Genomic DNA, 21,437 nt, shown 5'->3' with positions numbered 1-21,437 from the left:
GGCTCACGCCTGTAATCCCAGCACTTTGGGAGACTGAGGAGGGCAGATCATGAGGTCAGGAGATCGAGACCATCCTGGCTAACACAGTGAAACCCCGTCTCTACTAAAAATACAAAAAATTAGCTGGGTGTGGTTGCGGGCGCCTGTAGTCCCAGCTACTCGGGAGGCTGAGGCAGGAGAATGGCGTGAACTCGGGAGGTGGAGCTTGCAGTGAGCCAAGATCGTGCCACTGCACTCCAGCCTGGGAGACAGAGCGAGACTCCATCTCGAAAAAAAAAAAAAAAGTTTCATAATCAGTAGATGTGGAACCCAGTGAAAATATTCTGAAAAGAATCTGGACACCAATAATGAAAGCAACAAAAACAGAGAACTCTCTCTACCCATCACAGGCTCTCATGGGAATTACAGTTAAATTTTTAAAAAATTAGCAAATAAAAATAGGGCCAGGCATAGTGGCTCATACCTGTAATCCCAGCACTTTGAGAGGCCCAGGCAAGCAGATCACTTGAGCACAGGAGACCGAGACCAGCCTGGGCAACATGGTGAAACCCCATCTCTACAAAAAACTAGCTGGGTGAGGTGGCTCGTGCTTGTAGTCCCAGCTACCCAGGAGGCTGAGGTGGGAGGATCACCTAAGCCACAGAGGTTGAGGCTATGGGAGCCATGATCATACCACTGCACTCCTGACTGGGCAACAGACCCTATCTCAAAAATAAAATGAAGTAAAAATATTGACACACTAGACCAACAGTATGGGTTTTAAAAGCCAACTGAAAACCGGCATTTACAAACACAATGAATCAGATTATAAGAAAATATGAAATCTTACGACATTTCACAATAATGACAAATGAAAACTCAGAGAAGGGATATTAAAAACATTTGAGCCTCAAAAGTAAAAATCCCTTGGGAGTAAGACAACTTTTCCTTGTAACAAGGTTAAGAAAAAAAAAAAAAGTTAAAAGGTACATCACGATTTCCAAAGAAATCTCTAACACATAATAATAACGAACAGAAAGATAAAAATTATAAGAAAAAGGAGATAGTACATTCTATAATATGGTGAACCAAAACCAAAAGGATGTCATAAAAGACTATCGAAACCATGTACATTTCAGAAACTTTAAAAATTTAAAGTCACGTTTATTTATGACTTACATGCCTCCACTTGAAAAAAAATAACTTGAAGCAGTTTATTAAAAAGATGTATATGGCAGATACAATAAAAGATAAAAAGCTCAAAAGTGTGAGTTGATTACATAAATGTGGGCTGGAGTATCTCAACAACCACACTATTGACAGTTTGGGCTGGGTAATTCTTTTGTTGGAGGCAGCTGTTTTATGCATTCTAGAGTGTTTAGCAGCAGCCCTGGTTTCTGCCCACTAGATGCCAGTAGCAGCACCCCTTTTCCTCCTAGTTGTGACAACCAAAAATGGCCCCAAATACTGCCAAATGTCCCCCAAGGGGCAAAAATGCCCCTAGTTGAGAATCAGTGGCCTAGGCTAATAAAAGCTACTGCAACTGAGATTAAGTTTAGCTGTGAGTATCTCAACAGCTAAAACATGAAAGTTAATCATGTTTTGGGTTGTAGGACACTCACTGGTAAAAGCAACACTGTTTCACTGGGAAAGACTTTTTTCAGGCTAAGTTCTAAGATAAATTTATTCCATGGCTTTTAATATTAAGGAATATTAAAGTATATCATCTTTATTGACTGCGCCACTAACTGTATAGAAGTTATAGAAATAATCTCCATGTGGCTGTTTCTCATCCACCATAAAAAAGCAAAGGAGGGCCGGGCGCGGTGGCTCACGCCTGTAATCCCAGCATTTTGGGAGGCCGAGGCGGGTGGATCACCTGAGGTCAGAAGTTCAAGACCAGGCTCGTCAACATGGTGAAACCCCATCTCTACTAAATATACAAAAATTAGCCAGGCATGGTGGTGGGCACCTGTAATCCCAGCTACTTGGGAGGCTGAGTAGATTGAACCCAGGAGGCGGAGGTAGCAGTGAGCCGAGACTGTGCCATTGCGCTCCAGCCTGGGCAACAAGAGCAAAACTTCATCTCAAAAAAAAAAAAAAAAAAAAAACCGCAAAGGAATACTATGAAAACAGCTCAGCAAAGGCATTTCTGTGGGAAGAAACTGGAGGATGGAAAAGGGTTTCTGAGGATCCAGCTTGCTAACAGGAATTGGACTTTAAAATTCTAGAGGGAAGACTGCCTCGTGTCACTCTCACTTAATGCCAATGATGTGTTTTTATATGGTATTTACAGAGTATAAAATAAACATTCATATGAGCATATGAGTATAATGAAAATAAACATTCATACAGAGTATAAAATAAACATTCATATGAATAACAACTAAAATATGAAACAATCAATTTGTGAGGAAGGTAGATGATTTTCACTCTCTTTAAAAATTTCATTTAATGTTGTATTTTGTTTATGCAGGGGAAAATATTTCATTTGAAAAAGACAATTATGCACTGTAGAATTTAAATCTGTAAAAGTTTTGGAGTGGAAAACTTAAAACCCTTGAATAAACACCATCATGAACAACACATGACACAGATATGTATTTATTTTAGATTACTTATTATTCAGCAAGCCTTAAAGAAACTGAATTTTAATCTTATATATGCTAGATCACAATTTAATATTAAATGCAAAATTTGTTTATTTAATGGCTCAAATTTGTAGACCTGAGTAATAAATTTGTGTGGTATGTATAAAATGACATAATGTTAGACTAACAAAAGCAAACTGCAGGACAGTTCAAATAGCACTTGAATAGTAGTTATCAGTGGGTAAGGGGGCTGAGGCCAAGACAAAGAAATTGGTGAACAATTACTTTTATTTTATATATTTCTGTAGCATTTTAAAAAACAATGTCAATATTAGTCCATTCTCACACTGCTATAAAGACATACCTGAGACTGGGTTGTTTATAAAGAAAAGAGGTTTAATCAGCTCACAGTTCTGTAGGCTGTACAGGCTTCTGCTTCTGGGGAGGCCTCAGGAAACTTACAACCATGGTGGAAGGCAAAGGGGAAGTAGGCACATCTTCACATGGCCAGCAGGAGACAGAGAGAGATAGGGGAAGTGCTATACTTTCCAACAACCAGATCATGAGAATTCTATCATGAGACACCACTAGGGGGATGGTGCTAAACCATTAGAAACCACCCCCATGATCCAATCACCTCCCACCAGGACCACCTCCAACACTCAGGATCACAATTCAACATGAGATTTAGGTGCAGACACAGAGCCAAATCATATCAAAGTCCATAACACTTAAGTTAAAAATACTAGAAAAGTCTTTAAAAATGTGTTTTGATTCAACAAATTGGTTTAAATTTCACAAATGTTATGCTTGACCCCAAAGATCCATACCTTGCAAACTCATTTTCAGGTACTCCAATCAAAGCACAGAACAAAACAAAACAAAAGGACAAAGGTAGCTAGGTGGATGTACTATCCTACCTGGGCCTCCCTTTTATTGCATGGCCTGTCCCTCTAGACACACTGTCATCACTATATAAGAGCTTGGAGCTCTCATGCATCTCTGCCACTCAGAATCCCACGATAGCTCAGCACTCACACCTGCCCCACTGCTTTAATGGTAAAATATACATAACATACAATACATTATTTTAACCCAAAATTATACATAACATAAAATTTGTAACTTTTATCCATTTTTAAGTATATAGTTAAGTGGCAGTAGCTACATTCATTCACATTTTTGTGTAACCATCACCGCCATCCGTCTCCAGAACTTTTCTCATCTTCCCAAACTGAACCTCTGTACCATCACTCAATCAATACCCATTTCCCCTTACCCTTGGCAACCAACACTCTACTTTCTGCCTCTACATTTGAGAATTCAAGGTACATCATATAAGTGGAATCATGTAGTATTCATCCTTTTTTGAGGTGCTCATTTCACTTAGCATAATGCCTTCAAGATTCGTCCATATTGTTGTAGCATAAGTCATAATTTCCTCCCTTTTTAAGGCTGAATAATATTCTATTATACAGACATATCACATTTTGTTTACCCATTCATCTGTCAATGGTCACTTGGGTTGCTTCTACCTTTTGGCTATTGTGAATGCTGCTGCTATGAACACTGGCATCCAAATACCTATTTGAGTCCCTGCCTTCCATTCTTTCGGGTATATCCCAAAAGTGGAATAGCTGGAGCATATGGTAATTCTATTTCCTGCCCCACCTTTGAACCTCTCCCTTAACCCTCTCTTCCAATCAAAACACACTCATCATCTGTCTTACGCTGCAAGGAGCTGCTGTCAGAAAGCTGTCACCCGGAAAGCACCTAATCATGACAATGTATTAATAGGTGACAAGGCTGAATAGATTACCCCTCCCCAGAGGCATCTGCATTTTAATAGGGGAACATCTTAAGAAAGAGGAATGACTTTGTCAAATCTTGGCTTTTCAATGCAGCAACAGGCTAGGGGTGGGATGGGGCCATAGAAAGATGACAAAGACATCTCAGGAACTTTGGTTACACTTAGTTTTCTCTTCTTCCATTCCCAAAATGTAGCCTTTTCCTTCCTGCCTTGTCCCAAGTTCTATCCTCGTAGCTACTCTGCTGTGTTTAATCTCCCAACAAGCAACATTCCACTATAAACCAACATGACAACCCTGTCTAGGAATCCTTCCTGCCAGCAAAAGCTTAGGTGCTGCAGAAGCCAGGTGAACCAAATAGCCACTGATTTCCTGGGGCTAGTCTGGTCAGCCCAAGTGAAGACTCCTCTCTTAGACCTGTTCCTCTCCCTGTGTTTCCAGTGTCTGTTAATGGCCCTGCAGTCTCTTTCCAGGCTCAAAGGCTCAGAGCATCTCAGCCTTGTTTATACCTTCACTCTGCACCTGTTCTTGTGTCTTCTACTCCATTCTCACTAGACTAACCTATTCCATTCCCCTACTCCATTCCATTACCTCTTAGGTCCCACTGCCTCCAATCACACTGCACTATCCCTCCCTGCACCTGTGCTCTGTGCTTATAATGTGCTAAAGCTTTCAAATGTCTACAGAATAATTTAAATTCCTCAGCCTGATATCTCAGAACTCTGACTCCAACTTACCTTTCCAGTCCCACCTCCCACTACTCCCCTTCATGCATTCCTGTCAAACTGTTTCCTGAACATAGCCTGAAACATTTCAACCGTGCCTTTGTATACCTAATCCCTCTAAACTCAGATGCTGCCCTGATTCTCCCCAAAATACTTTTCCTCTTAACTCCCATTGCACTTTATCTGCATTGCTACAGCACGTCTTATTTTGAACTTGTCTTTTGAAAAGCACTGCTCTCCTAACAGCTGTAAAAATTGTCATCTTCACCTCCTTGCCCATCCTCTCCAGCTATCCCTCCCACTTGCTCGGTACCCAACCTCCCAGACCTTCCTTCTGTGTCGGGAATGCACAGTTCTTTTTGGCCCCAGGGCCTTCACACATGCTAGCCATCCAAGTTGGCACACCGCTTCCCACAACCCCACAAACTTAATAGTTCATCTTCTTTCAGGATTCATCAGTGCCTGAAAGGAGCCATCCCTGATTCTACATTTCTCTTTTACGTTCTCCTAGTGCATATCACAGTTTGCAATCATAAATATCCATTTGATTATTAAATTTATTATTATTTTTAATTTTTATTATATTTCTTCAATCATCTGCAATTTACCCCATACCTAGAGGGCAGTGATTGTGCCTGTAATATTCATGATTTTAACCCCAGTGCCCAGCAGTATGCCTAGCACATAATAGGGCTAAAAGAGATATTTATTAAATGAATTAACACTTTGGTTTTTGTAGCTCAGTCTATATGCCTGAAAAGATGAGGGAGGGCAGGTACTCAGAAAGCCTATACTTAAATCTAGCTTCCCCTACCCTCCTCCCTTCCACTCTCTCCTCTGCCTCCCTCCCTCCCACCTCTTTCTTTAAAAAGAGAAGTGGGATAGGAAAAAGAAGAGGATGATTGGGAGAAGTAGTTCTGAGAAACAATACATGGAACGTAAGAAAATTCCAAAAAGACAACTGTCATTAACAAAAGACAATACTGCACCAACGAGGAAGAACAGAATGATTTTTTTAAAAATAAGAAACCGAGAACTCTTTCTTGAAAATTAAAGTTAAGATAGCCAAAATAAAGAATTCATGAGAAAAAATGGAAAATAAAGTTGAGGAAATTTTGCAGAAAGATTACACAGACAAAATTGATCATGATAATGATGATAATATTTAGAACCTATATATACAGCAATTACTGTGCCAGGCAATGAAGTGAGCCTCACAACCTGCTTATGAGGAAGGTACTAACTATTATTATCCTCAAAATGGAACACGGGAAAGGTAAGAAAATTAAAGGAACAGTCTGAGAAATCCAATAACTAAGACTGTTTGCTTTCAGAAAGAAACAGAAAATACAGTGCAAAGGCAATGTACATGCACACATCCAAGCACTGTAGGATACAAGTCCCCAGGACTGAAAGGATGCACCAAGGAATAGAAGGATACAATGCTTTTCTTTTAGAAATCCATATGTAAATACTTATAGATGAAATTACAGTTGGTCCTCCATATCTGTGGGTTCAGTGTTTGTAAATTCAACCAACCAAAGACAACAAAATATTCAATATCAAAAATATTCAACAACAACGAAAATGAAAGGCTGTGTCTGTACCAAACATGTATAAGCTTTTTGTCATTATTCCCTAAACAATATAGTATAACTATTATTTACATAGCATTTGCATTGTATTAGGTATTATATAATTAATCTAGAAGTTAAAGTATACAGGAGGATATGTGTAGGTTATATGCAAATACTACCTCATTTTATATAAGGGACTTGAGCATCCACAAATTTTGGTATCTGTGGGGATCCTGGAACCAATCCCCTGTGGACACCGAGGGATAAATGTATATGGATTCCCAGAGGAAAATACAGGGACTAGGTGGATGAATATAAATTAAGTAAAATCAGCCAAGAGTTGACAATTGTTTAAGCTGGGTGATAGGTACATAGAGATTCATTTGGGTATTCACTCTGCTTTTGCATATGCTTAAAATTTCCATAATAAGAAATTAAAGAGAAAACAATACAGGATGATTCAAACAATCCAACTTCTCTCCTCAGAAGTGAAACTTTTTCAGACCTCTGTTTATCCATTTATCATTCATTTACACACCTACACAAACACATCCTCTAGTTATTTACAGAGTGCTATCATGCTACATATACTGTTCTGCAACTTGCTTTCTTATTAAATGATGCATCATTAACATCTTTCTACAGCTGAATACTATGCTGAAACCTGAATAAATCATAATTTACTGATTCAATCCTCCACTGAAGAAAAATAAAATGTTAACAGTTCCCCTGTTACCAATAACTTTCTGTTATTGGCTTTAATTATGTGTATTTTACTAATTGGGTAAAAATGCTCAATGCCTATAACTGTACAATTATAAAACTATTTCAAAAACAAAATTAAATACAAAAACTTCAAAATCAATAAAATTCACATTAACAACGTAAATTTCATGTGACACTTTGCTGAACTAAAACACCACTTATAATGTGGGTTACGCTACAGGTAAAATACTTGAGAACTATGCATATATATACTGTTCTCATCTATCTGTCTGGTGACTCCTTTCCCGCTTTTCTCCATTAAGACTACTGAGGTTGCAGTGAGCCGAGATGGCACCACTGCACTCCAGCCTGGGCGACAGTGCGAGACCTCGTCTCAAAAAAAAAAAAAAAAAAAAAAAACTACTTAAAATCCTTGCATCAGATGGGATTCCCTCAGCAAGGACATTTACACAGTAAGTTGGGTTTTGCTCTTTTCACACTGGATTGCCACAGTGAAATTTGACACCAAACCTCATAAACAAAAATGCAAATGGGGGATTGAAGTCTCATGAAACTCATCAATTATAATGTAACCCAGAGTATACATATGTTTAATTTTTTAATGATGCCAAAAATTAAAATAAAAAAATAATTCTCATAGTAGAAAGACTACAAGAAGAGAAAGTGGTGGGAGAAGGAAAATCAAGATTTTTTTATATCAGTTTTGAAATACCCTTTAAGACATCTGAGTGGAGATACCAATTATGCACTTAGAGATAAAGTCAGCCCTGAAGATAAAACTCAATGGCATTTAAAGGCATGGGGTTAGATAAGATCAACTACTGGGAGTAAAGATGGAAAGGAGCAGAGGATCTAGAATAGAGCCCTCAAACACCTTAACATTCAGAGGCCAAAGAGCAAATACTTTACTTTTCAATTCTGGTAAAGCTACAGTATATATGAAACGAACAACTTAACATATTGTTATGGGTGTACATTTAAACGATAGGCTTTTATGTGCAGTGCACAGGGGAGCTTTTGTTATGTATACTGCTGAAAGTGTATGATAAAAGAGTTTTTTCCATGCAGACTAATGATTACTTACTATGACGATAACTGGCTGAAAAAGTATTTTGGAATCAGGACACAAGAAGAAAGGGCAAAAAAAAGACAATGCTCAAGTTTAGTAGCTCTGAGAGAACTATTAACACAAGATAACACTTCTCAAAAGTAAAAAAGTCTGACAATACCAAGTCAAAAAGGTGAAAAGGTATGGAAAAAAAGAACTCATGAACTGCTGCTGGAAATATAAATTAGTAAAGCTTCTTTGGAGAGCAATTTTGTAATTCTAGCAAAATTTAAACCTAGCTATTTACTTAGCAATTCTACTTCTGAGTATACAACTGTCCTAAACCTTTACACACAGCAAAAACTGAAAATAACCTTAATATCCATCAAAAGGGGAACAGAAAAATAAAATGTGATACATCAATGTAATTTCATCTAGTAGTTCAAATCAATGGACTACAGCATGCTCTCTCTCTCTCTCTCTCTCTCTACATATGTGTGTGTGTGTATATATATATATATATATATAAAATACACATAGATAATTTTATCGTGGTTGCTATTGTTTTGTTCCATCTTGTTTTACAGAGACAGGGTTTCATTATGTTTCCCAGGCTGGTTTTGAACTCCTGGCTCAAGTGATCCTCCTGCCACAGCCTCCCAAAGGGCTGGCATTACAGGTATGAGCCACTGCACCCTGCCTACATTTATCCACATGAACATATTTCAAAAACAATGATAAATGGAGCAAAAAGACGCAGAATGGTATCTACAGTATGATACCATTCATACAAATTTTAAGATTCACAATAGTGGTTTTCTCTGGAGAGGTTGGGAGAGAATGAAACTGTGAAGGGGTATTAAAGGAGCTTCAACTTTTGTAATAACGCTTTTTTTTTTTTTTAATAATATAGAAGGAGGCAAATACAACAAAACGTTAAATTTTATTAGTTCTGGGCCAGGTGCAGCGGCTCACACCTATAATCCCAACAGTTTGGAAGACTGAGGCGGGTGGATCACTTGAGCTCAGGAGTTCAAGACCATCCTGGGCAACATGGTGAAACCCTGTATCTACCAAAAAAAATAAAAGACAAATGTTATTAGTTCTGTATGATAGGTACATAAAGACTTATTACATTATCCTCTGCTTTCATCTCCACAATTGGAAAAAAAGAGGCTGTGCATACACTGCTTTATTCATAGAGGGAAAAAGGCAAAATAAGCAATAAGGAAAGAGTGAAAAATGTTTAAACAATCTTATCATGGTCAACTGAACATGTGTCTTTTGAGCATGTTGCAGGAAAAATTGAGAATAAATCTGAATTTTTCAAGCTGGCTATAAAAGACAATAATACTTGAGCTTTCATCATGACAAGATTAAACTATTTCTTTATGGCACTGATACTGTTTGATCAAAAGGCATATCTAGGTGATATATTCAGTATTTCAAGAGCCTAAAAATCATCACTTTAGGGCTGTAATAACATGGCATTTAAAAGTGAAGATAGGCCAGAAGTGGTGGCTCATGCTTGTAATCCCAGCACTTTGCAGGGCCGAGGAAGGTAGATCACCTGAGGTCAGGAGTTTGAGACCAGCCTGGGTAACATGGCGAAACCCCGTCTCTACTAAAAATACAAAAATTAGCTGGGCATAGTGGTGGGCACCTGTAATCCCAGCTACTTGGGAGGGTGAGGCGGGAGAATTGCTTGAACCTGGGAGGTGGAGATTGCAGTTAGCCGAGATCGCACCACTGTACTCCAGCCTGGGTGACAGAGAAAGACTCCATCTCGAAAAAGCAAAAATAAATAAATAAAAGATAATCTTGATAGATTTTTTAAAGGATGATGTGGTACAAATATTTTGTCATTTTTTTTTTTACTCTTTCCCAGCCCATGATTATTCTCTTCAGTATCTGGAGAAAGAAACTAATGATACATTCATGGTTAGGCATATTTTAAAACCACATTCGAATGTTAAAATTGAATGTGAAGAAAACTTCAGAACGAAATACAACCAAATAATGCATTAGAAACTCATTTGGCACCATCCTATAAATTAAAACACTTCATCTTCTAACTTCTTTTGAGTGTGATCAATGAAGTATCTGACAGAGAGTTGAAAATATTCTTCAGTGAAAAATTTCTCCATAACTTATTGCTTTTTTAGACACAGTCTTGCTATATTTATTGTCCAGGCTCAAGCACAGTGGTTATTCACAGGTGTAATCAGAGCTCACTGTGGCCTCAAACCCCTGGGCTCAAGCACTTAATTCTCCTTGCTCAGCCTCCTGAGCAGCTGGGACTACAACTGCATGCCACCATGCCTGGCTCTCCATGATTTCTGAGTCTGTATTCAATCTAAATATCTGACAGTCACTTGCTGCCATTACTAAATAACTATAGTTCTGAGTTAGGACTACTTCATAATTTAATGGAAATTAAGAAAAGAAACCAACTAGATGAACGACCACAAACAGTACTGTACTGGACACTGAAAGGAAACAATGTTTATTCCTATTTTAAATATGAGTTCCTAAAAGTCGTCTAAAATGGACAGTTCACATGTATGCTGAATACCCATCATGTGGTCTACAGATTCCTAAGATGTGAGGAAGCATTAGGTAGACAGAGATGAAGCAGAAAAGGAGGTGAACCAAAGCCCCACAGCCTGTTGTAACATTTTGCCTGGGGCTGCTCTGGGCCTAGGACAAAGGTAGAAAGCTCTTTTCTTCATCCTCCCTTCAAACATCTAGGCTGGCCTCTTACTCCACAACTCAATTCTCAGGTCACTTGATAACACTGTTCAATACATTCTAACTTCTAAACAAAGCAGATTTATATGTAGATTTCATTATTATTTAGAAAATACTAACAAAAGAAAACAAACAACATTATTATATTTTGCATTTGTACAACACTCAACACTAAGAAAATATAAAGAATGAAAACCAGAGTTGAGTTTCTCCTATTCAAGGAACCCGTGTTGATAATAACAGCAACATTGGCATTACGAGGTGACTGTAAGATAAGTGCAGCCTTACCGAGCTGGTTCTTCATCCCCATGAGCACTGAGTTCATGTGCGCTTTGGATGCATACAGCTTGCTCACAGCCTTCCTTGACCTGATCATCTCCTTGGCCAGAACTACACAGACATCCTTCTGGCCCTTCTTGGCAGCATCTTTCACTGATCGTTTCACTTTTTCTTCTTCTCTTTGGATATCTAAATTTAGAACAGAACACCAAAAATCAAGGGTAAATAAGGTTTATTGGCACCCAAATACATTCTTATTGTGATCTAAATGTATCTATTAAATAGAAAAACATATGGAAGGATATACATAAAATCAAAATAACGTAGTGAATATTCATCATTTCCAGAAACAACATCAAAATAGTTTAAAAGAAAAGTATGATCCTATTACACTTGACAAAATTTCAAAACACCTTTCTAACATTTGTTGGTACTGGCCCTAAGAATTTTTTAAAAATTACTGTAAATGCATTCCAGAGCTTGCTCCAATAATCAATAAGTAGTATTCCCACAATTATAAGAGTACAGTTTCTATACACTCACCAATCATTTCTAAAAACCTGCAACTTAAGGAAAGCCTGAACATATTATAAGTCTTGTACCGGCATCAGCTAAAGGTAAGATAAGTCTTTATTATATGCTTTATGATCAGTAGTGTTTTCTCCAATTTTTAAAACTGTGGTAAAATACATAAAATATGCCATCTTAACCATTTTTAAGTGTACAATCAGTGGAATAAAGTAACATTCACATTGCTGTGCAACCGTCACCTCCACCCAGAACTCTTTTTTTTATTTTTGTGAGATGGAGTTTCACTCTTGTTGCCCACGCTGGAGTGCAATGGTGCGGTCTCAGCTCACTGCAACCTCCACCTCCCGGGTTTGAAGCGATTCTGCCTCAGCCTCCCAAGTAGCTGGGATTACAGGCACCCACCACGATGCCTGGCTAATTTTTGCATTTTTAGCAGAGATGGGGTTTCACCATGTTGGCCAGGCTGGTCTCGAACTGCTGACTTCAGGTGATCCGCCTGCCTCGGCCTCCCAAAGTGCTGAAATTACAGGCATGAGCCACCGCACCCGGCCCAGAACTCTTCGTCTTTCCCAAAACTAAAATTCTGCACCCATTGAACAGTAACTCTCCATTTCCCCTTTCCCCTAACTCCTGGCATCCACCATTCTCTTTTCTGTCTTTACGAATTTTACTACCCTTGGTACTTCCTTTAAGTGGAATCACAATATTTTTCTTTTTCTGACTGGCTTATTTCACTAAGCATAATATTTTTAAGTTTCATCCATGTTGTAGCATATGTGAGAACTTTCTTTTTAAGGCTCAATAATATTGCATTGTATGTATATACAATGTTTTACTTAACCATTCATTTGTCAATGGACACTTGGGTTACTTCCAATTTTTAGCTATTGTGAAGAACATGAAGGTACAAATATGCCTTTGAGACCCTGCTTTCTTTTGTGTATATGCCTAAAAGTAGAACTGTTAGGTTATAGGGTAATTCTATTTTTAAGTTTTTGAGGAACAGCTGTACTGTTTTTCACAGTGGCTACATCATTTTACATTCTCACTAACAGTATACAAAGTTCCAATTTCACCACATACTCACCAACACTGGTTATTTCCTGGAGGTTTTGTTGTTGTTGTTTTGATAGTAGTCATCCTAATGGGTATGAGGTCGTTTTGATTTGCATTTCCCTAATAATTAGTGATGTTGAACATCTTTTCATGTACTTACTGACAATTTGTACAGCTTATTTGGAGAAATTCCAAAAGTCTACTGAAGTCCTTTGCCCATTTTTGAATTAAGTCGTTTTACTGTTGTGGCATTTTAGGTGTTCTGTATATATTCTGAATACAACTTCTCGTCAGATAAATGATTTGCAAATGCTTTCTCCCATTCTATGAGTTGCCTTTTTACTCCATTGGTAACATCTTTTTATTTTTTTAATATACAATTTTTCTTTTTCGTTTTTTGTAGAGATGGGGTTTCGCCACTTTGCCCAGGCTGGTCTCAAACACCTGGGCTCAAGCAATCTACCCACCACAGTCTCCCAAAGTGCTGGAATTACAGGCATGAACCACTGTGCCCTGCCAGGTAATCTTTTTAAGATGCATGAAAATTTTTGATTTTCACGCAGTTTGTCTACTCTTTTTTATTTTTTGGAGATGGATCTATGTTGCTCAGGGTGTAGTGCAGTGGCTATTCACAGGCATGATTATAGCACATTACAGCTTCATACTCCTGGCCTCAACTGGTCTTCCAGCCTCAGCCTCCCGAGTAGCTGGGACTACAGGCAAACATCACCATGCCCAGCAGTTTGTTCATGTTGCGAAGTTTTACCCTGTGTTTTTTTCTAAGAGTTTTATAGTTTTTAGCTCTTACATTCAGGTCTTTGATCCATTTGGGGTTAATTTTTGTATACATTGTTAGGTAAAGGTCCAACTGAATTCTTTTGCATATGGATATCCAGTTTTCCCAGCACCATTTGCTGAAAACTGTCCTTTCCTCCACTGAATGGTCTTGCTACCCTTGTCAAAAATCAGTTGACAAAGACACAGTTTTTCTGGATACCTATTTCTATTCCATTGGTTTATATGTCTGTCTTTATGTCAGTACTACATTGATTTTATCTCTGTAGCTTTGTGGCAAGTTTTGAAACCAGGAAGTGAGTTGTCGAACTTTCTTTTTTTAAGACTATTTTGATTATTTAGGGTCTCTTAAGATTCTATAAGATTTTAGGACAGATATCTCTATTTCTACAAAAAATGTCATTGGGATTTTGATAAGGATTGCACTTTGAATATATAAGATTGCTTTGGGTAGTACTGACATCTTAACAATATCTAATCTCCCAATCCATGAAAATGTGATGTCTTTCCATTTATTTATGTCTAATTCCTTTCAGTAATATTTCATCATTTTCATTATACAAGTCTTTTGCCTCCTTGGTTAAGTAAATTCCTAAGTATTTGATTATTTTTGATGCTATTGAGAATGGGTTTTCTTAATTTCCTTTTCAGATTGTCCATTGTTAATACAGAGAAATACAATTTTTTTTGGTGCTGATTTTGTATCTTGCTACTTAATGAATTTATTAGTTCTAATAAGTCTTTTTTGAAAAATCTTTAGGGTATTATACATATAGTATCAGCTGCAAACAGAAGAGTTTTACTTATTCCTTTCCAATTTACATACTTTTAACTATTTTCTTCTTGTCCAATTCCTTTGGCTAGAAGTTCAGTATCGTGTTAAAGAGAAGTGGCAAAGGTGGGTATCCTTGCCTTGTTCCTGATCTTAGATGAAAAGCTTTTAGTCTTTCACCATTTATTTTGATAGTCCCTGTGGTTTTTTTCATACATGGTTTTTACTATGTTCAGGTAATTTCTTTCTATTCCTAGTTGTTGTTTTTAACATGAAAGGGTGCTGAATTTGGCCAAATGCTTTTTCTGCGTCAATTGAGATGATAATGTGAGTTTCTTTTCCCCTTCATGCTGTTAATGTGTTATATTACACTGATCAAATTTTATATGTTGAATCATTCTTGCATTCCAGGATAAATCCCACTTGGCCGTGATGTATACTCATTTTAATGTGTTGCTGGATTTGGTTTGCTAGTATTCTATTGAAGATTTTTGCACTAATGTTCATAAGAGATACTGGTCTATAGTTTTCTTGCAGCATATCTTTGTCTGATATGATATCAGGACAATACTGGCAACATAGAATGAATTAGGAAGTGTTTTCTTCTCTTCAATTTCTTGAACTTTGAGAAGCATTGGTGTTAGTTCTTCTTTAACTGTTTGATAGAATTCACCAGTGAAGTCATCAGGTCCACAGCTTTTCTTTGTCAGGATATTTTTGATCACTGATTCACTCTCCTTACTAGGTATAAGTCTGTTCACATTTTCTATCTCTTTATGTTTCAATCTTGGTAAGTTTTATGTTTCTAGTAATTTGTCCATCACATCTAGGTTACACAATTAACATACAATTGTCCATAGTATTCTTATAATCTTTATTTTTGTGGAATCAGTAGTAATGTCTCCACCTTCAACTCTGATTTTAGTACTTTCAACTTTCTCTTCTTCCTTAGTCAATCTAGTTAAGGTGTATACATTTTGTTGTCTTTTTCAAGAATCAACTATGGATTTTGTTAATGCTCTCTATTCTTTTTCTGTTCTGTCTCTGCTTTAATCTTTATTATTTTCTTCCTTCTGCTAGATTTGGGTTGACTTTGTTCTTATTCTATTTCCTTTAAGTTGAAAGCCAGGTTGCTCATCTGAGATTTTTTTTTTTTTTGAGACAGGGTTTCACTCCCATCACCCAGGCTGGAGTGCAAGGTTGGTCACCATCACAACTCACTGTTCCCAAAGTGTTGGGATTACGGCTACCACACCTGGCCTTCATTCTTAATGTAAGCATTTATAGCTATTAATTTTCCTCTGAGTGTTGCTTTTGCTGCACCTTCTAACTTTTGGTATGTTCTGATTTGGTTTTTACCTGTCTATAAGTATTTTCTAATTTCCTTTGTGATTTCTTTTTTCACCCATTGGTTACGAATGTGGTGCTTAATTTCCATACATCTGTGAATTTTCCAGTATCCTTTCTGTTACTGATTTCTAATTTCATCCTGTTGTGGTCAGAGAAGATACCTTATATATCTTTTAAATTTGACTGAGACTTGATTTACAGTCTAACATATGGTCTATCCTAAAGAATGTCTTGTGTATATGTGAGAAGAATGTGTATTTTGTTGTTGGGTAGTATTCTGTATACATCTTTAGATTCAATTGCTTTATTTCTTTTTTTTTTTTTTTTTTTGAGATGGAGTCTCACTCTGCCTCCCAGGCTGGACTGTGGTGGCACAATCTTGGCTCACTGCAACCTCCACCTCCCAGGTTCAAGCAATTCTCCTACCTCAGCCTCCCATACCTGGGATTACAGGCACACACCATGACACCCAGCTAATTTTTGTATTTTTAGTAGAGACAGGGTTTCGCCATGTTGGCCAGGCTGGTCTCAAACTCCTGACATCAGGTGATCCAACTGCCTCGGCCTCCCAAAGTGCTAGGATTACAGGTGTGAGCCACTGCACTCTGCCTTCATTCTTCAAGTCCCCTGTTTTCCTACCTAATTCCTATCTAGTTGATATACCCATTGTTGACAGTGCAGTATTGTCTAACTATTATGGAAGAACTATTTCTCTCTTCAATTCTGTCCACTTTTGCTGCATATGTTTTGACAGTCTGTTATTGTATACAAAAATATGTACACTTGTATTATCTTCTTGCTGTATTTAATCTTTAATTAATATATAATGTCCTTCTTTGTCTCATATAATCTTTTTTCATTTAAAATCTATTTTATCTGACAATAACATAGCCATCCCTGCTGTCTTTTATTTACTATGTCCATAAAATATCTTTTTCCATCCTTTTGCTTTCAATCTATTTGTGTTTTTGGATCTAGTCTCACTCTTGTAGACAGTATATATGTTTTAAATATAAGATTATGTTTTGTAAAATCCATTCTGCCAATTTGATTAGAGACTTTAAATCCATTTACATTCAAAGTAATTACTGTGGGCTGGGCACAGTGGCTCATTCCTGTAATCCTAGCACTTTGGGAGGCCAAGGCAGGAGGATTGCTTGAGTCCAGGAGTTCCAGACTAGCCTAGGCAACATGATGAAACCCTGTCTCTACAAAAAATATAAAAATTAGCTGGTGCAGTGGCATGCATCTATAGTCCCAGGTACTTGGCAGGCTGAGATGGGAGGATTGCTAGAGCCCAGGAGGTCGAGGCTGCTGTGAGCCGTGTCACGCCACTGCACTCCAGCCTGGGTGACAGAGCAAGACCCTATCTCCAAAAAAAAAAAAAAAAAGGAATTATTGATAAGGACAAATTTTCTTCTGCCAACTTGCTATTTATTTTCTGCATGTCATAGCTATTTTGTCCCTTATTGCCTGCATTAATGTTTTCTTGTGTGTTTACTTGATTTTTTTGGTTAATGAGATGTTTTTATTCCCTTCTTATTTCCTTTTGTACAGCCATTTTCTTTGTGGATACCACAAGGATTATGCTTAACATCCTAAACTTATAACACTCTAATGTGAATTTGCATGAGCTTCTTTTTTTTTGAGTCTCACTTTATCACTCAGGCTAGAGTGCAGTGGCATCATGATCTCAACTCACTGCAACCTCCAGCCCCCAGGTTCAAGCAATTCTCCTGCCTCAGCCTCCACAGTAGTTGGGATTACAGGCGCACACCACACGCCCAGCTAATTTTTGTATTTTTAGTAGAAATGGGGTTTCACCATGTTGGTCAGTCTGGTCTCGAACTCCTGGCCTTAGGTGATCTGCCCACCTCGGCCTCCCAAAGTGCAGGGATTACAGGCATAAGCCACCGTGCCCAGCCTGCATGAGCTTAATTTCAAAAGCAGTAAGAAAACTATGCTCTCATAAAACTCTGTCTCTACTCCCAGTTCAGTTACTGATGTCATGATGTTACATTTAGGCACTATGTATCCAAAAACAGACTACCTTTTATTTCTTATTCATGTCTCTTAAATCATGTAGAATACAAAAAGTAGAGTTATAAAACTTTCTAATTGTCCATGAATCTACCTTTAATGGAGATACTTATTTCTTCATACATCATCAAGTTACTGTATAATGTCCTTTCATTTCAACCTGAAGGACTCCCTTTATTACCTCTTGCAAGTCAGGTCTAGCTGTAATAAACTCCCATGGCTTTTGTTTATCTGACAGTTTTGCTAGACATAAAATTTTGGTTGATAGGCCTTTTCTTTCAGTATTGAATCCACTGCTTTCTGGCCTCTAATGTTTTGGATGAGAAATCTTCTAAAATCTTACGAGGATCCTTTGCATGTGACAAGATGTTTCTCTCTTGCTCCTTTTAAGATTCTCTCATTGTCTATGGCTTTCTACAGTTTGATTATAATGTGTCTTTCTTGGCAAGATCTCACTTGAGTTTATCCTACCTGGAGTTCACTGAACTTCTTGGATGTTTATGTTCCTATCTTTCATCAAATCTAGGAAGCTTTCAGCCATTATTTCTTCAAATAATCTTTCTGCACCTTTCTCTCTCTCTTCTCCTAAAATTTCCACAATGCATATTGGTCTACTTGATGATGTCTGACAGGTCTCTTAGGCTCTGCTCATTTTTTTTTTCTTTTTCTTTTTCTTCAATAGACCGGGTCTTGCTCTGTTGCCCATGCTGGAGTGCAGTGGCATGATCATGGCTTACTGCAGCCTCAACTTCCTGGATAGGTAGGACTACAGGCATGTACCACCACACCTGGCTGATTTTTGTTTTTATTTTTTGCAGAGATGAGGTTTTGCCATGTTGCCCAGGCTGGTCTCAAACTCCTGGCCTCAAGCAACACGCCTGCCTCAGCCTCCCAAAACCCAGTCTCTTTTTTTTCTGTTCCTCAGACTTGATAATTTCAATTGTTCTATTTTGAAGTCTGCTGATTCTTTATTTTACCTGCTCAAATATGCTTTTGAATCATTCTAGTAAGGTTTTCACTTCAGTTATTGTACTTTTCAGCTCCAGAATTTTGGGGTTTATCTTGTTTTCTAGCTTTCCACTGATTATTTCCATTTTGTTCACATTTTTTTTAACTTAATCCACCTCTTCCTTTAGTTCTTTGCACATCTGTAAGATACTTGTTTTAAGTCTTTGTTTAGCAAATCTACCATCTAGTCTTTCTCAGCAACAGTTTCTGGTGACTTACTTTTTCCTGCTTTGAGTAGGCCATATTTTCCTGTTTCTTTGTATGCCTTATGATTTTACTGTTGTTGAAAACTGAATGTTTGAATCTTCTAATGTGGTAACTCTGGAGATCAGATGCTGATTCCCCAGGGCTCATCAGGTTTGGTTTTGTTTTCTTTTTTGCTTTTTTAAAATTGGCATAGGGTGTCTGTAGTAAAGATCAGCACAAGGTATAAACTCAAGGTCTTCTGAGCTATTTTATGAGCCTGTACCATTCCCTGGGCACGCACAGTGACTTTTACATTCCCTCATATATACAGCTACTTTTGAGTAGCCTAGCTCTTGATAGGAATGTAAAATGGCACAGCTGCCACGGAAAACAGTAAATGGTTCCCCCCAAAATTAAAGATACAATTAATTATTTGATCCAGTAATGCTACTTTCATTTATGTATGCAAAAGTACTGAAAAGAATTGAAAGCAAAACAGATATCTGTACATCCATCTTCATAGCAGCATTATTCACAATAGCCAAAAGGTGGAAACAATCTAAATGTCCATCAGCAGATGAGTGTATAAATAAAATATGGTATATACAGACAACAGAATATTACTCAGCCTTAAAAAGGAATGAAATTCTGATACCTGCTACAACATGGATGATCCTTAAAAACGTTATGTTAAGTGAAATAAGCCAGACACAAAAAGACAAAAATTATTTGATTCTACTTATATGAGGTACTTAGAATCGTCAAATACTTAGATACAGAAAGTAGAATAGTGGTTACCAGGGGCTGGGGGTAGAGAGAAATAGGAAGTTACTGTTTAATAGGTACAGAGTTTCAGTATGGATGAGGAAAAAGATCTGGAGATGGATAGTGATGATGGTTGCGCAACATTATGAATGCACCTAATGCCACTGAACTGTACACTTGAAAATGGTTAAAATGGTCAGCTTTATGTAAATTTTACAATAAAAATAAATAAAAATCAGCAGCAAGACTAGTATGACTCACTTATAAACAAATGTTTGGGTATAAACACAAAAACAGAGAGAAATATATCTGGAAAAGCATGATCATCAAAGTGTTTGTGGTGGTTATCTCTAAGTGGTCGAACTTCGGGGTGATTTTAACTTTCCACTTTTCTGCATTTTCACATGTGTATAACTACCTTTATAGTCACGAGTGCTCACCCAAGCTGATTATTTTCATCTGAGGAGCAGATGAAATTAATTACCTAAATTCATTCAAATTATTGCCTATAATGAGTGTTCAAAATGTGTTACATTTGACTGAAAGCTAAAAATGCGGACTACCATAAATCTTCCATGAGAAGCTGAGAACTCTCTATAGTTATATTTTGCTTTAAGTTGCTATTATTTTTCTTTAACTTGCTATTTAAGTATAACATATATACAGAAAAGTAAACATAACTGTACAGCTATATACATTTTCACAAATTAAACACGCTCATGTAACCAGGACCTAGATCAAGAAAAAGAATATCACCAACATGCCACAAGGCCCCCTTATGTCACCTTTAATCCACCATTCCCCCCCAATAAGCATAGCCAATAGCTTGACTTCTGAGAACATAAATTCATTTTGCAGTTGCTCATTTTTACACTAGTATTTCTTTTTAAATCCATTCACCTTGACTGCTAGCATAAAACCAAATGAAAGATCCTGATAGTGTTTCTGTGATAAATCCTCACATGCTTTCACAAGTAACATTTAAAGCAATCACATTACTTCATAGTCACACTTTATCAAAGTGCCCCATCCCCTTTTTTGGTATCACCATCAAGTAGTGAAGTCTCTACTGCATGCCAGGTACTGTCCTAAACACTTTACACATATTCACAGATTTAACTGTCACAACAATTCTATGAGATTCAAAGAAATTTATTAAGGACAGGTGATATCAGAGTTTAAACCTGGTAATGTTAAGACTCCAAAATCCATGATCTTTTTCCAATATCATGTTAGAGTAAATTAATAAATTACTATTAATGACAAATAACAGGAAACATACATGAAAGATATTGGGCTTGAAGATCATCATTTAAAAGGCAAAATGAGCTACGGATGTGAGAAGAATTACAGTGAGCATAGCACAAAAAAGGAATATGCAAGGCTGTGAGACACTAATGAAACTTATGAAGTTTCTAACATTTATTTTTGACACTGATCAATTATTATC

At 37.3% G+C, this 21,437-nt stretch overlaps 1 protein-coding gene across 1 annotated transcript in view; it reads right to left on the bottom strand.

Moving 5' to 3' along the window:
* CHMP3 (charged multivesicular body protein 3) overlaps positions 1-21,437 on the bottom strand; it is a 54,369-nt gene that overhangs the window by 13,743 nt on the left and 19,189 nt on the right. The window contains exon 3 of the mRNA XM_054475773.2: positions 11,494-11,673. Within this exon, the coding sequence (XP_054331748.1) occupies positions 11,494-11,673 (180 nt within the window). The remainder of the gene's footprint in view (positions 1-11,493; positions 11,674-21,437) is intronic.

This window comes from Pongo pygmaeus, chromosome 12, assembly GCF_028885625.2.
Source record: "Pongo pygmaeus isolate AG05252 chromosome 12, NHGRI_mPonPyg2-v2.0_pri, whole genome shotgun sequence".
In the NCBI taxonomy this organism is placed as follows: domain Eukaryota; kingdom Metazoa; phylum Chordata; class Mammalia; order Primates; family Hominidae; genus Pongo; species Pongo pygmaeus.
The sequence above is the reverse complement of the archived record's forward strand: the minus strand, read 5'-3'. Positions and strand labels throughout refer to the sequence as shown.